The following is a 14289-nucleotide window of genomic DNA, read 5'->3' on the forward strand; positions in this document are numbered from 1 at the left end:
AAAATTTTACCTAAATTGAAAAATTCCCAGACTGCTTATAAATTTATCTCTTGGGATAATACGAAGTTTTACATATCACAACATCTCACCTATAATTTAATATTCCCACCTTTAATTTAAGCCATATTTTATCAAAATCGGATAAGAAATAAGGGCGCTAGGACTGTTTTTGTGACAGATGGATGCACATCCCACATAGGAACTACACTGCTTTGCTGACATGACTCAATGCATAGTAATGGCGCTGAGGGCGGCGCATCGCTAGCGGCAACAGGCGATGTCCAATCCAGTAATATAGATCAATGACCGGGCCCCAGCATGGAACCAGCAAACCGTGCCTAGTGTGAGTACGCCCTAACAACCACATATTATATTCTATGCCAAAAGTTTGAAAAACATGACATCGGTATTATGACGCCACGTTCCAGCAGAGGGGAATATCACCATAACAAAATTGAAATAATACAGTCTACTGTACATTTGTTTCTTTTTCGACATACAAGCAAAAGCTGGTCAAGAGAATTTCATTCTTGGTTTTGATAAATAGGTTATAAGCAGAGCAGAGTTTAGTTGCAGCTAAGCTACATTTACTTAGATCAGTGGTTTCCAAAGTGGGGGCGCGGCAAGGCAAATCAGCTACGCGCGTTTGCTAGTAAAAGATGGTCAAGGAGTTTGCGAAAAAATTCCCATATACAAAAGGGGAGCACGCCAGTAAAGGTTTAGGAACCACTGAAATGTAATACTTTTAACAATTTGTACTTCAGTTGTGTTATACTGTAAAATGTACTTTCTACGTTCTTTAAACGTTTAAATTAAACGCAGTTTGTCGCGTTTCGATCAAACGTTCGTGTTGCCACAATATGGGATGGCAGCTCAGTGGCTTTTGATTAATTAATTTAGCTACCTAGCCAAGTGGGTTTCAGTAAGTTTCTCGCGTGGGACGAAAAGGAAGAGCGCGCGAGGCATGATCAAATTAATGAAAAGAAGAAAAACAAAGCTAGATAAGTTGTATCCTTTTCTTTGAGGCTGAAATATCTGGCCGTGAAACTGTTGCTCTCTGCTGATGTACATCATTAATACGAAAGTATTGCAAGTATTAATGATGTATTAATGAAAGTATTGCAGGCTATTTTAAAAAGAAGTAGCAAATGCACCAATTGAACTGGGTTAGCCAGCAGAGCTAAGTAATGACGTCCAGCAATGCATAGTCCAAGCTAAGACAATTTTATAATTTTATAAAATATAATAATAATTTCATATATTTACATTTATACACCCTTGTATCTATCCGGCTATGACTATCAGTCATCCACTTTTTCTTTCTACCTCAGTGATTAATGTTTTAACACAATACTTTGCCTGTCTGTCACAGAGAAGTGTGGCCTCTTAATTTGTTGCAACGAGCGTAACACATAATGATTGATGAGTGCTGTGTAAGTAAGTAACTTGTCTGTTATTTAAAAATATTCCATTGTCTTTTAGTGCAAACATGGAGGGTGCCAACCTGAGCCAGTGGCAAAGGAACATAGACTTCAGGATAAGCAGCAACTTCCAAGAGCAGAGAAAGGATCTGAACAAGAGGCTGGAGAAAGAGGTCATCGCCATCCACCAGGAGATGGAGCTCAAAATCAGGGCTATGAGGGATGAGTGGACCATGCGTGAAAAAATCATGAAAGATATATTCTACGGCCTGCTGCTGATGGAGAGAGAGAAGAGACAGCAGGCAGTCAAGATTCTCTGCCACCTCAACACGTTTGTGGAAGGAGAGCAAGAGAAGCTACACAGAGAGAAGATCCTGGAGGACATCATGGGGCTCAGCAGGAGAGCCAGGCAGACTCACACTGCACACCACACAGCAGTGCTGTCTAACAGCATGCCACAACAAACCACAAACATTACCCAGAATACCCTGAGAAGACAAAAAGACAAATTAGTGGAGAACAGGTGGGCCAAACAGTCTCAGTGGAAGGGGAAAGTCCTGGAGGAGATGGAAAGGTTGAGAGCGGAGAATGAACATTTGAGAGAGGCTGCAGTGCAAGATGTGAGGCTCAGAGTACAGCAGTGTCTGAGAAGAGAGAGAGAGAGTGAGGAAAGGGTGAGGCTAGAAAGGAGAAAAGCAAAACAAAGCAAAGAGATGGTACAGGAACAAGAAAAGCACAGGGAAGAGGAAGAGAGGAAAAGAAAAGACAGAGAGAGACAGGCAGAACAGCTCCGGATCGAGCAGGAGACACAAAAGCTACAGGATGAGAGAGAGAGGGAGAAATTGGAAAAAAAGAAGGAGCAGAAAAGAGAGGAGGAGAGGAGGAGACAAGAGGAAGAGAAAAGAGAGGAGGAGAGGAAGAGACAAGAGGAAGAGAAAAGAGAGGAGAGGAGGAGACACGAGGAAGAGAAAAGAGAGGAGGAGAGGAGGAGACAAGAGGAAGAGAAAAGTCAGTGCAATGCCACGATTCCATTATCTGGAATAACTGCAGCCCCCAGCAAGCGTGAGTTGATGCAGGAGATGAATGATGGTGTGGATGAGAATGATGTAGAGGCCACCAGTCAGTCTGAGGTTGACAATACAGACCTGGACACCCCATGGGACACAGAGACAGAAGAGGAGGAAAGGGTGAGGCTAGAAAAGAGAAAAGCAAAGCAACGCAAAGAGAGGTTACGGGAACGAGAAAAGCTCAGGAAAGAGGAAGAGAGGAAAAGAAAAGACAGAGAGAGACAGGCAGAACAGTTCCGGAGCGAGCAGGAGAGGCAAAAGCAAAAGGATGAGAGAAAGAGGGAGAAATTGAGACAAAAGGAGAAAAGAGGAGTGATTGAGGAGTTTGACGACTCTGACACCGCTGGACACATCATGACCACTGGCAGGACGGAGAGCAGAGGTCACCAGAATAACACCAGAAAGACAGAGGACAAGCTGAAGGCAGAGGTTGCTGAACTGGACAGAAATCTGCGGCGGAGGTCCAAACATGAAGCCAGAAAGCCACAAACTGTGACTGGATGTTTTGCAACATTCATGAGGAAGGCCTATCGGAAGGTCACCAAAAACAGCACATAATACAACCATAGAGTTGTCTGAAAGAGAAAGAAGAAGACATGTTTTAAGGCAGAGGAACCCATCTTCGTAACCATGTGCAATTCCAGTATTCCATTTATGTGCTCTTATAAGCCCCCAATACAAATACAATGCTCATATGTTTGCTTGTCATTTTTACAGAAAAGGGAAACCACAGAATATTAGTACATCTTATCTCCATAGTTGCTAAGTACTGTGACATACTTGTGCTCTGACATATTTCGCCCAACACGAATACCTCATTACCACAAACTCTCCCATTAACCTAAAAAATAGACAAATAGACTACTAAGTGCTGATGAGGTGTCTGTGTGTTTTAGTGTAGCAAATTGTTCAAGTATTTGAAGTGGTAAAGTTGCAGCTAAGTAAATGCAATGCCACAATTCCGCTATGTGGGATCTCCCAGGAGGACGGTGTCCTTCCCATGGTTTCTCCAATGTGGGGAGATTTTCCATGCTACTGTTATCCTAACTAAATGCTTTCTTTCCCCCTGTGTGTTTGACAAATCAAATTATACTGAACACTGAATGGAAAGTGATGAGCACTGTGTGTATACATGTATACACTAATGTGTACATACATTCTTACATACATCCTAACACCACTGACACCGTCAATACATGGTCATTTCCACCAGTTTTGGATCTAGCACATTACACAATAACATGAAAACCTCCATGATTGGGTTACACACTGAAAGCGTCCAAATGAAGTAATCAAAAGTTACAACATTCAAATTTTATTTTGTCTAAAGCATAATAATATACAGGAAATAAGTAAAAACAAATTTTGAGTGCTGCAACAATGAACAAAATAGTGAAACCAGTCTGATTACTTAAGTCTTGCTCAAATCACTGTCCTGATTGGTGGATCAAACTGACATGCAGGACACTATTGTATTTATAATACAAGTGCTGCTGTATAGTTTACATTAACATAATTTTAGGTTCATAGCACATGAAGGATTACCTCTCTTCTACAACACATTCACTCTATCTTGTTCTTCGTTGTGGTCCTCCTTAAACATTTACATATAACCCAACTGCATGTTTTCACAAAGATGAACATGACCACTGCAGTTATGGAGAGTAAAAAGGCTGCCACGTCCAAGCAGTGGTACTGGTACCAGGTGAGGTTATGGGCTTCTACCCTCAGGTGCTTGGCCCCCTTGTTCCGCATCACAAACTCGATCCAGAAGACAGCCTGGTCCAGAGGCTTCATGGGTTGATCATGGTGGATCCGGGAGAGCCTCATTATGCTTTCTTTGTACCTGATGAAATGAACATGGATTGAAACTTAGTCATGTGAAGAGTGAATTGTTATCAACACCTCAGTGAGATAAGTGAGATAAAACGGCTGCTTCACAAATTGCTCCTTGTGCGCCAACATGGAGTGTGAAAAACGGAAAGCACAGTAGATCTAAAAGGTGATCATTAGATCTCAAAATATATACTATTTATACTATTATCACAACATAAACTTACATTGGATTGTTTATAACATCAATGAGAGCCTCTCTCAAATCTTTGGACTCCATTTTATTGATGTCAAGCATCACGGCTGCTCCCTTTGTTTTCATATGGATTATGTTATCAGGCTGGTCAGCAAATAGTGGTAGACCCACCATTGGGACACCATGGTAAATAGCTTCATACAGTCCGTTAGTCCCACCATGGGTGATGAAGGCCTTGGTTTTAGGATGTCCTGTTTGATGTAAATCACATGTACATGTTAAGGATCTTTTACTGCAACAAATTGCTGCAGTATATACACATATGACAAAACCTTTTTACCTAGCAAGTCATTCTGGGGAATCCAGTCATACAATCTTGTATTTGGAGCGAGTGTGTCGGGTTTCTCTCCTGGGTATCTCCACAACACCTGTAATTAGAATTAGCAATCGGGTGTCGAATGGCACGATGAGTCAAAGTTCAACTAGACTTTACTATATTAATGCTAATTAACATTAGTAATTCAAGTAATACATTTAATGACTTATTTAATATTAACGTCATTACAAACGTATTTAGTTTTCTCTATTTCTTTACCAAATTACAATAGATTGCATGACATTACTCCTCGGAAAAGGTTGCAACACTAAACAAGAAGCAGACATTTTGGCCAAAGGGCATGAAAGAATATAATGAGAGTAATCAAATATTCACAACGTAGTGCCTCAGGACTCCGGTTACCACAGGAGGGGCTCACGAGTCGGCACTGGACTCGGCATTTGAGTGAACCTACTGAATCGAATCACTTCTTCAGCTGATTTGTTCCTTTCTCAGTTCAGTAGCGGAGCTCAGCAGCGACCATGTAGGCCGGCAGGGGAACTTCTGTGTGGTCTGTGAATCACCGAATAGGCTATGTGCGTTAGAGGCGGTGACGTATTTCCGCTTTGGGTTATACTGGCAGACTTACTTCCTGTCTAGCTTTTACCGGGTGGCGGAGACTCTCATTGCGAGGGGACTGTGCTTGCTCAGTGATTCGTTTGCTGAACTGAGGGCTTTTCTTCACTGATTCGTTCGCTGAACTGAGGGCTCTCGTTCACTCTCTGATTCGTTCGCTGAACTGAGGGCTCTCCTTCACTCTCTGATTCGTTCGCTGAACTGAGGGCTCTCCTTCACTCTCTGATTCGTTCGCTGAACTGAGGGCTCTCCTTCACTCTCTGATTTGTTCGCTGAACTGAGGGCTCTCGTTCACTCTCTGATTCGTTCGCTGAACTGAGGGCTCTCATTCACTCTCTGATTTGTTCGCTGAACTGAGGGCTCTCATTCACTCTCTGATTTGTTCGCTGAACTGAGGGCTCTCATTCACTCTCTGATTCGTTCGCTGAACTGAGGGCTCTCTTTCACTCACATTTTCTTTTTGATTACACATTTAAGTTGATATTTTCTTCTGAATGTACAGTTTTTATCTTAATTTTGCTCTTAATTTGATATTTATTTTGCACTCAAAGTTGCAGGTTAGTTCATACTTATTTTTTGTATTATGTTACAGTGATCCCGCGCGATTTCGCACTTTAGCTTTTGTGAATTCTCTCTGAAGTCAAAAAGGAGGCATCCTATAGACAAATGTTGTTTTAAAATAATGTATAACTAATATAACTAAAAATAACATAGTTGATAACTTATGAACCGGTTGTCTGCGAAATTCGATCGGTGGAAAAAAATATATATTTCATGATTTTTTATTTTTTTAATAAAAAAATCCCAAAATGTATAAAAATATAAGTATTAATTCTAACAATAAATGAATGTTATAAATAATAAAATAGTACGTGTCACGGTACGGCGGCCCCCTACTGGTCGCCCCCGTCTACAGCAGCAGCTTGTCCTGTGGGTGTGGTGTTGTGTTCGTCCCTCAGGTGGGCGGAGCCCGCGATCCGTCTCACCTGAGGGTCGTTTGTTCGTCTATATATGTCTTGTCTTTGTACCAGTTGACTGCTGGTTATTATATCCTTAATTCGGATCAGTTCACGGGTTTTGGTTTGCGCACTTTTCATATTAAACCATCCTATTTCCCTGAGACTTGGTGTGATCGCTTCCATTTATTTTCGCTCACCCTGCCCGTCACAGAATAACCAGCCACCTTCGGAAGCCGCCAGTCTCTTTTGCTTTTTCCTTCGTTCGTGGTCATGTCTCGTGGTAAGTGTTTGTCTGCGTGGTGTTTTGTTTGAAGAGCTCCGCCGTGCTTTTGTGTTGTGTTTTGTGTGTGCGTAGCACGGCGAGGACCAGGGCAGTCTGCCCTGAGACAGCTCTTCATGTCCGTCGTTTGTCTGTCTGAAGAGTTTCGCCGTGCGTTTGTTTTGTGTGTTGCACGGCGAGGACCAGGGCGTCTTCCCTGTAAAACTCTTCATGTTGTGTGGGTGAAGTGTACATGTGAACGGGCGTGTGGACCTGTGTGCGTGCTCGTGGCGTTTTGTGTTTAGTGTTTCGTGTGTGACCCGGGTGCCGCTCGTCACTGTCGCCTCGCTCCCCTGTCGTCTTGTGTTTTGTGTGGGGGAGCGACTGCGAATCTGAGCGGCACGTCACAACATACCGAGCACGCATGTAAGAGTTCCGTTCGTTCGTTGTTTGTACACTGTTTTTTGTTTGTCTAGTCTTTGCGTGTGTGTTCTCGCGTGCCCGTGATATGTTTAATGTAATTCCACACATGCTCCTCCCCCTTGAGTGTGTGTGTGTGGGGGTGGACCAGTGATGGTCCCGTGCTACGGGGAGTGGCACGGAGGGCGTCGCTCCTAAGGGAGGCCCTGACCAGGGATTCAAGGGTGTTCTCTGGAGCCGGTAGGGGCCCCTCTCCTGATGCATCAGGTGAGTTGTTTGGTGTCCCCTCCTGCTGAGATGGAGACCCCTCCCCCCGGATGCGGGGTGCCGAGATGGTCAGGGTAAGTGCGCGTCTATGTTTTGTGTTAGTGTGTGTGGGGGTGTGTGTGTGCTTTTTGTGTTTTATGTGCAGGTGCTTCTCCCTGGCGGTGGATCGTGGCAGTCCTGGACCTTGTGGGGTCTTCAGCTGGCAGGAGCCCCCTTATGTTGTGGGGTGACCGGAGCCCGGTCGGAAAGAGCCCCTCCCTAGAGGGCTGGGGCCCCCGGATGTTTGGGGACGATAGGGCTCTGGTCCGAAGAGCTCCTGCTGAGGATGGAGATCCTCCCTCCTGCTCGGGGTGACCAGGAGGCCCTTGGGGGCTGTTCCCCAGCCCGCGATAAGGGTGCTCTGGGCCTCGGTCTCTGGCGCTCCTGGGTTTGGTGGAGGAGTCCACCTCGTAAAGTCAGGCTCCGGCTGGGGCTGACTCCCCAGGAGGCTGGGGTGGCCCCTAGCAGAAGGCAGGGGCCAGCTCCGGGAGGAGGTAGGTCCAGGAGGTGACTTAGCCACGCCCCAGGGAGGTAACCTGCACACATACACCCCGGACGGACACGGAGCCGTGGCCCGCCGTCCTCGCACCTGTGGGGCTATGCGGCTTAAGGCCGGTTAGGGCGTGAGGGCCCTGTGACCGACCGGGGCGTGGTTTTGTCTTGTGGACGGCCCAGTCGGTCCAGGGTCCCGCCCAGGTAGGTGAGCTAACCTGTGTTTGTTTTGTGTTTCAGCTCCGGGACTACAGGGGGTGTGTCCCTTGTCCCTGCCTGCCTGCCCCTTTGTTTTGTGTGCTGCTGCTGTAGGCCGCACAGCCGGTGGAGGGGAGTGCGGCTTGGAGGGGGGATCTGTCACGGTACGGCGGCCCCCTACTGGTCGCCCCCGTCTACAGCAGCAGCTTGTCCTGTGGGTGTGGTGTTGTGTTCGTCCCTCAGGTGGGCGGAGCCCGCGATCCGTCTCACCTGAGGGTCGTTTGTTCGTCTATATATGTCTTGTCTTTGTACCAGTTGACTGCTGGTTATTATATCCTTAATTTGGATCAGTTCACGGGTTTTGGTTTGCGCACTTTTCATATTAAACCATCCTATTTCCCTGAGACTTGGTGTGATCGCTTCCATTTATTTTCGCTCACCCTGCCCGTCACAGTACGAATTACAATAAATAGTGCATATTTACTCTCGGAAACGAGAACCAGCATTGCTTGCCTGAGACGCTACTTGCCTACATGAGATTGTAAACAACACACGATTAGTTGCTCATTGGACAAGCACACATACACAGCACAGTGTGGGAATGGTTATTAAGGGAATGGGAAAGGTTTATGTAACGTAAAGGTGTGGGGAGGGTTTATAAAGCCTTAATATAGTGTATAAATACTTAAATAAATATACCGTTTCTACTTTGTGGATTTTCGGTTATTGTGGGTGGTTCTGGAATTTCCAGAATGCGATAAATGAGGGATTACTGTAATTTGTAATGTGATTTATATTTGCTATAATAAACCCAACATTTAGTTGCATATTTTTTTTTATAAATGTTTTACAACACTCTCATCTCCTGGTCGCTGAGGCTGTGAACTAAACTGAAACATGAACCATTCAGCCGTGTATGAGTTAGGTGGGTCAGAGTCCTGCCAAGCACTGATCGATTCGGTGAATGAATCTTTTGGATGAATCTTTTTAGTGAACTGATTCTAATGATTCAGTTCATTTAAAAGAACTGCTGTGCCCATCTCTACTTGGGTCCACCTCTCTTTGTTTTTGCGTTACACAATGAAACAGAATTTAACATTGCTCATTGAATTTTTTCTGAATGATCAAGATTCAAGAATGACCACTGAGCAGATGCTTTTATACCTAATGTGAAACTGTGCCATATCTAGACACCAGAGCAGAACGTAAGAAAGCTCTAATTGGAATAAACAGAGTGAGCAGTATTTAACAGTGCAAGCTCAGACCTTTTGGGGGATCTGTCCGAGTGCAGAAGCGATGGTGTTGGCTCTCTCTTTGGTGAGGTTCTTTACCATTGATCCCAGTGAAAACACCACAATGCCATCATCTCCTGAGCTCTGCACAAACTTTTCCAGCTCCTAAAGAAACAAAAAAGCAAACTTATTAATATGACGCAACTGTCAAGGTAGGCCTGCCCCAGTTTCTGAAGGAGACACCCACTACCACACATACACCTTCCTTACTCCTCCATCCTCCCCAACCAACCTTCATATTAACACATTTCAGTATCACCTTCACCTGTCCCCCATTTCCTTTGCCACTATATAACCACACAGGTACAGTCATCCAGTGCTTTGCATTGGACTCTGTCTGAGAGACTGTTTGAGACAACACGTACTGCATGAGCTTCCTACAGACGCTTTACTCAGTGCTTGATGGCCTGTAGCACTAGCGCTCTGCTTGCATGCTTCTGTTTGTGTACCGTGCTACAATGCCATTTCTTTGTTTGTGATTATCGTTACATGTTGTGATGGATAGTAAAGATGTACCTTTTTCTACAGGAATGTCCTGTAAGTTTTCCTTGACCAAGGAATGGCTGCTTACTCAAAGAATGGCTGGAACTCTCATCAAATAACATGCAAGGAATCCACAGCCTCTCAATCCCATATGGCCCAGGTCTGAGTGGTCTTCTCATTTCTCTATACATTCGCTCACTTGCTGAAATACTCTCCTGCCATGGATTCTCCTACTATCACTATGCAGCATGGGTGGTCTTCAGTGCTCCTAAATTTCGCCATGCCTCTCCACTATTCTGATAAATTCATCGACTTACTGTAGCTGCTCAGATCAAATGCAAAATTCTAATGCTTGCTCACAAGGTCCAAAATGGACATGCTCCCTCTTACTTGATGGCAGTAGTCAAAATCCAACCTGTACTTCAAGCCTTTTCAGCTTCAAGCAAGGCCGAGCTTAACCCAACAGGCTTCGTGATCCAAAGAACACAAGCATCGGAACTCTTCTGTGTCCTAGCACCCATTTGGTGGCATCAACTTCCACCAGCTGCCTGAAGGGCCTGTCTTTTCTGTCTTTGTGCAACCTGCTGTAGGTATTGGTGTAAATTTATCTGCCCTTTTTGTGTAAATAGCTGCCTAGCTTTGAAAAGTGTATGTGTTTGTGGGGAGAGTGTAGAAGACTCCAGAGTGCAAAATAAATAAATACTCCTGCTTCAAGAAAACTAAAGACAACTTGAGGTAAACTCTGAACAGACAAAAGCAGAATTAACTGAATATTTTCTAATGGATGCACTTAATGAAAGCAACAAGGTCCACACCCGTTGGGCTTTTACTGATAGATTTAGTCCTACTCCCTAATATAAAGGCAATTGAACTATCAGAACAAATGTGCTACCTAATAGTCTTTAGGACAGTAATGATCTTACTTTAGGCAGAGGCTTTGCAGGCTTGCAGTGTAATCCGCCCACAAACTTGAAGTTTGGCAGGAATGGTCGTGGATACTCAAAGTCCCAGTAGGTTCTGATCAGCCAGATGTCAGCCTTTCCCATAGTGTCACACAGGGTTGTGGGTTTGCCTGTGAAATACAACAGCAAAGGTGAATGATAAACTCACATCAGGTTGCAGGTGACAAGTCTTTAAAACACCTCCATATAAATGTGCTTCCCTTAATTTTCAGAGCATGTTGAAGAATAGAGAATGCGAAGTAGCCTATAGGCCTATGTCACACCCAGAGGCGGTCTTTGCATAGAGGCGTGGCTAGGCAACTGCCTTGGGCCCCTCCCACTGCAGCCCACTGTATGGGCCCCCTGATTAGCTGACTTATTTCTCGCATATTAATGTTGATGGGCCCCATAGCAAATTTCGCCTTGAGCCCCCAAATTTCTAAGTCTGCCACTGGTCACACCGTATATGTTACACCGTATTGCATGTTTGGACGGACACGAAGGTAATCGCGCTCGGTTTACGTATGCTTTTGCTTAGGATTTGTTTGTCTAAAAAGTTTGTTAGTTTAAACTTCAGAGATTGATACAGTGGGATGGGAAAGTGAAATAAATTGAAATTACATCGTAATGCCAAGCAACTGTATTTACAATTACAACAAATAACCTAATCGATTCACATGACTTGACAGCCCTATCCACGATTTTCCTGAACTTGAACTCTTCCCATGATTCGTATCTAAAGCCGGTTTTTGGTTTCTGGTTGTAGTGTTTTAACAGTGCCCCACCCCTCCACGCTCTCAGAGTGGGTTGATAACATGAAGCTGTGGCCTGAAGTTAGCTATATTGATATAGTTAATTACTTCGTCTTTTCCGAGGGCTTAGATGGCGAAGAGCTACGGAACTATAAAAGCACAGATGCATACAACTATAGCAGCAAAATAGGAAAGGTATTGTATAAAAAACACGGTGACTTCATTCTTTTGGCGTGGTCTACCGTAACCCAAATACAGCTCCGGATCAGGATGCAGCTCTGTAGGCTTCTTCTCAACAAAGTGAAACGAGCAAACATGTATCCTCTTTGGAGGGTATTTCAGTTTTAAAGCTGCAAGCCACGCTAGGCTCCTTCCTTCCCCTTTGGAATGGAATGCAAAGCAAAAAGTAGTTACTTGGATTTCCCCGCATGATAATGATTGAGCCGCGGCCATTTTTCTGCAGTCGCGCTGTCTAAGCGAGGTCAGTGATCAAGCGCGCTGTAAATAAATCGCTGTTTTCATCGGTTTGTAGGAGCTTCTTCTCAGAGATTTGGTAATATGGCGTAATTGAATGTCCGCTTTCTCTCATCCCGTTAGAAGAATTCGCATTTCGCGCTTCCAAACTTCGCGTTTGGACCGTTCAAAAACATCGTGGGACTTTTTAAAAGATATTAATATATAAGTGGACCGTTACATTATATTCTTGTTTATTGTTTCCAGAAGTTGTATCCCAGTCTGTACAGTTTAAGGTAGTTTTTACGGGTCCCAAGACAACGTGTTGGTCCGATGAACAATGTCACGGCGGACACGGAAAATACAAACTAGCCACATGCTAAAACTAGCGCACATTTCTTGATCACAAGATTTTGGTTAATTGAATTAAAAAATAGGGCTGATTTAAAATTGAATATCATTGGACTGGCTTGATCAAATTTGACAATTAAGGCATTTTTTTGTTATATTGTGCTGCATCTAATAAAACTATTTTAAATGTGATTAAGTAATGTTCCAAGTTAGTACAAAAGGAGCCGGACACGGACAGTTCAACTTTTTTGAGTTGTTATGGCACCCGACAACGGCACACGTCGAGCCTGAGCTCATACTTAAAGCACTTAATCGGTATCAAAGCCACTTTATTCGTCTCACATTGTTTTGGTTAGCAATGCTGAAATGCTAGCGCGAGCGGAACTAAAAAACCGTCCAATGGAAATAGGAGGACGTCATGGCAACCCCCCTTGGGATTTCAGGAAAAATGTGGGCTGTGTTCGAAATAGCCTACTACATACTACTGGCGTACTGGACGAGCCCCAAATCAGTATGTCGTATGCAGTATGTGACCAAAATGAAAATTTCCAGTACGCGAAACATACCCGGATGACCTACTACTTCCGCAAAATATTTCAGTACGCGAACAGAGCTATCTTCGTGGTGTACTGCATCCCATCATGCAACGCTATGTTCACGTGACCCCGTAGTATGCTTTGCTTTTGTCGCATAGTGGAAACTGTACTGCATACTACTACGAGGACCAGTATGCAGTATCCAGTATATACTGAGTCCAGTATGCAGTATCCACTATGTAGTAATCTATTTCGAACACAGCCTATCTTCATGGTGTACTGCATCCCATCATGCAACGCTACGATCATGTGACCCCGTAGTATGCTTTGCTTTTGTCGCATACTGGAAACTGTACTGCATACTACTACGAGGACCAGTATGCAGTATCCAGTATATACTGAGCCCAGTATGCAGTATCCAGTATGTAGTAGGCTATTTCGAACAGAGCCAACGGAGAACAGAGAAGGCAGAGAATAAAGATTTTAACAGCTACCTTTATGGCATTAATTTTTATGGCATTCATTTTTTAGCCTATATTTAGAGGCTGCTAAGATTTTTAGCTAGCTAAAAAAGGACTGATTATTAGCTAGCGGTTGTTTAGTGCATTTTCTTATTTTAAAACAGTGAACAGTACAAAATGTATTATCTATCAGATTTTTATGAAAAATATACATACATTTTTGCTTGCACTCTCGTTACGCATCGTCCGCCATGTTTTTTTTTTACGGACGATATGAAACTGGCCGCGTTGCATGATGGGATGCAGTACACCACAAAGATAGCTCTGTTCACGTACTGGAATATTTTGCGGAAGAAGTAGGTCATGTTTCGCGTACTGGAAAATTTTATTTTGGTCACATACTGCATACGGCATACTGATTTGGGGCTCGATCAGTACGCCAGTAGTATGTAGTAGGCTATTTCGAACAGAGCCGTGGATACTGCGCCGTGGATACTCCCCCCCCCCCCCCCCCCCCCCCCCCCCTGAAATTTTTTTTTTCCTTTCTTAATAAACTGCAATAAAGAAAAACGACAGTACAGCTTTAAAAACGCAATAAACAATAATATCTGTACTAGATAACGTCTTAAGCAAAATAAGTTTCCAAACAAAATAAGGTTCACAGCTCCGTGGTTCCCGGAAGCGGAATATGTAAACAACGCGCATGAGGACGTCAAAGGGATGAATCGAAACTAGCTAGCGGTGGTGCTAACGACAGCTAGCGTCGCCACAGCGGGCGGAAATTATCATACACTAAGAGAGAAGATATGATTGGTCAATTTTGCTGTCATTTGAAACTGGTATTGCGCTGAATTATAACTGCCAGGCCCTCTGTAAATGAACAGCGGGCATCACAGTCCTGATAGAGGGAGACACAG

The 14289-nt window shown here is 44.0% G+C and overlaps 2 protein-coding genes across 7 annotated transcripts in view; one reads left to right on the forward strand and one right to left on the reverse strand.

Annotated features, from left to right (window-relative positions):
- The first annotated feature begins 495 nt into the window (after nucleotides 1–495).
- Nucleotides 496–3183, forward strand: LOC143518187 (uncharacterized). Its single transcript, XM_077010657.1, has 2 exons — nucleotides 496–736; nucleotides 1483–3183. The coding sequence occupies exons 1-2, from the start codon at nucleotides 660–662 to the stop codon at nucleotides 3044–3046; spliced, it is 1641 nt and encodes a 546-aa protein (XP_076866772.1). The 5' UTR covers nucleotides 496–659; the 3' UTR covers nucleotides 3047–3183.
- Nucleotides 3184–3793: 610 nt separating this feature from the next.
- The window catches only part of LOC143518669 (UDP-glucuronosyltransferase 2B15-like), a 32600-nt gene continuing 22104 nt past the window's right edge, over nucleotides 3794–14289 (reverse strand). For all 6 annotated transcript variants that reach the window (XM_077011329.1, XM_077011331.1, XM_077011330.1 and 3 more), the window contains 5 exons: nucleotides 10802–10950; nucleotides 9369–9500; nucleotides 4858–4945; nucleotides 4549–4768; nucleotides 3794–4334 (listed from right to left, as the gene is read on the reverse strand). In XM_077011329.1, coding sequence (XP_076867444.1) covers nucleotides 4052–4334; nucleotides 4549–4768; nucleotides 4858–4945; nucleotides 9369–9500; nucleotides 10802–10950 — 872 coding nt within the window. In that variant the 3' untranslated portion in view covers nucleotides 3794–4051. The remainder of the gene's footprint in view (nucleotides 4335–4548; nucleotides 4769–4857; nucleotides 4946–9368; nucleotides 9501–10801; nucleotides 10951–14289) is intronic.

Source organism: Brachyhypopomus gauderio, chromosome 7 (genome assembly GCF_052324685.1).
Source record: "Brachyhypopomus gauderio isolate BG-103 chromosome 7, BGAUD_0.2, whole genome shotgun sequence".
NCBI lineage: Eukaryota > Metazoa > Chordata > Actinopteri > Gymnotiformes > Hypopomidae > Brachyhypopomus > Brachyhypopomus gauderio.

What these genes read in the sequence shown, in the direction of transcription:
- LOC143518187 (XM_077010657.1), top strand. Translation starts at nt 660, where the DNA reads ATGGTCAAGGAGTTTGCGAAAAAATTCCCATATACAAAAGGGGAGCAC. An exon ending in GGTTTAGGAACCACTGAAAT is followed by an intron (nt 737 to 1,482) that starts GTAATACTTTTA and finishes ATTGTCTTTTAG; the next exon opens with TGCAAACATGGAGGGTGCCA.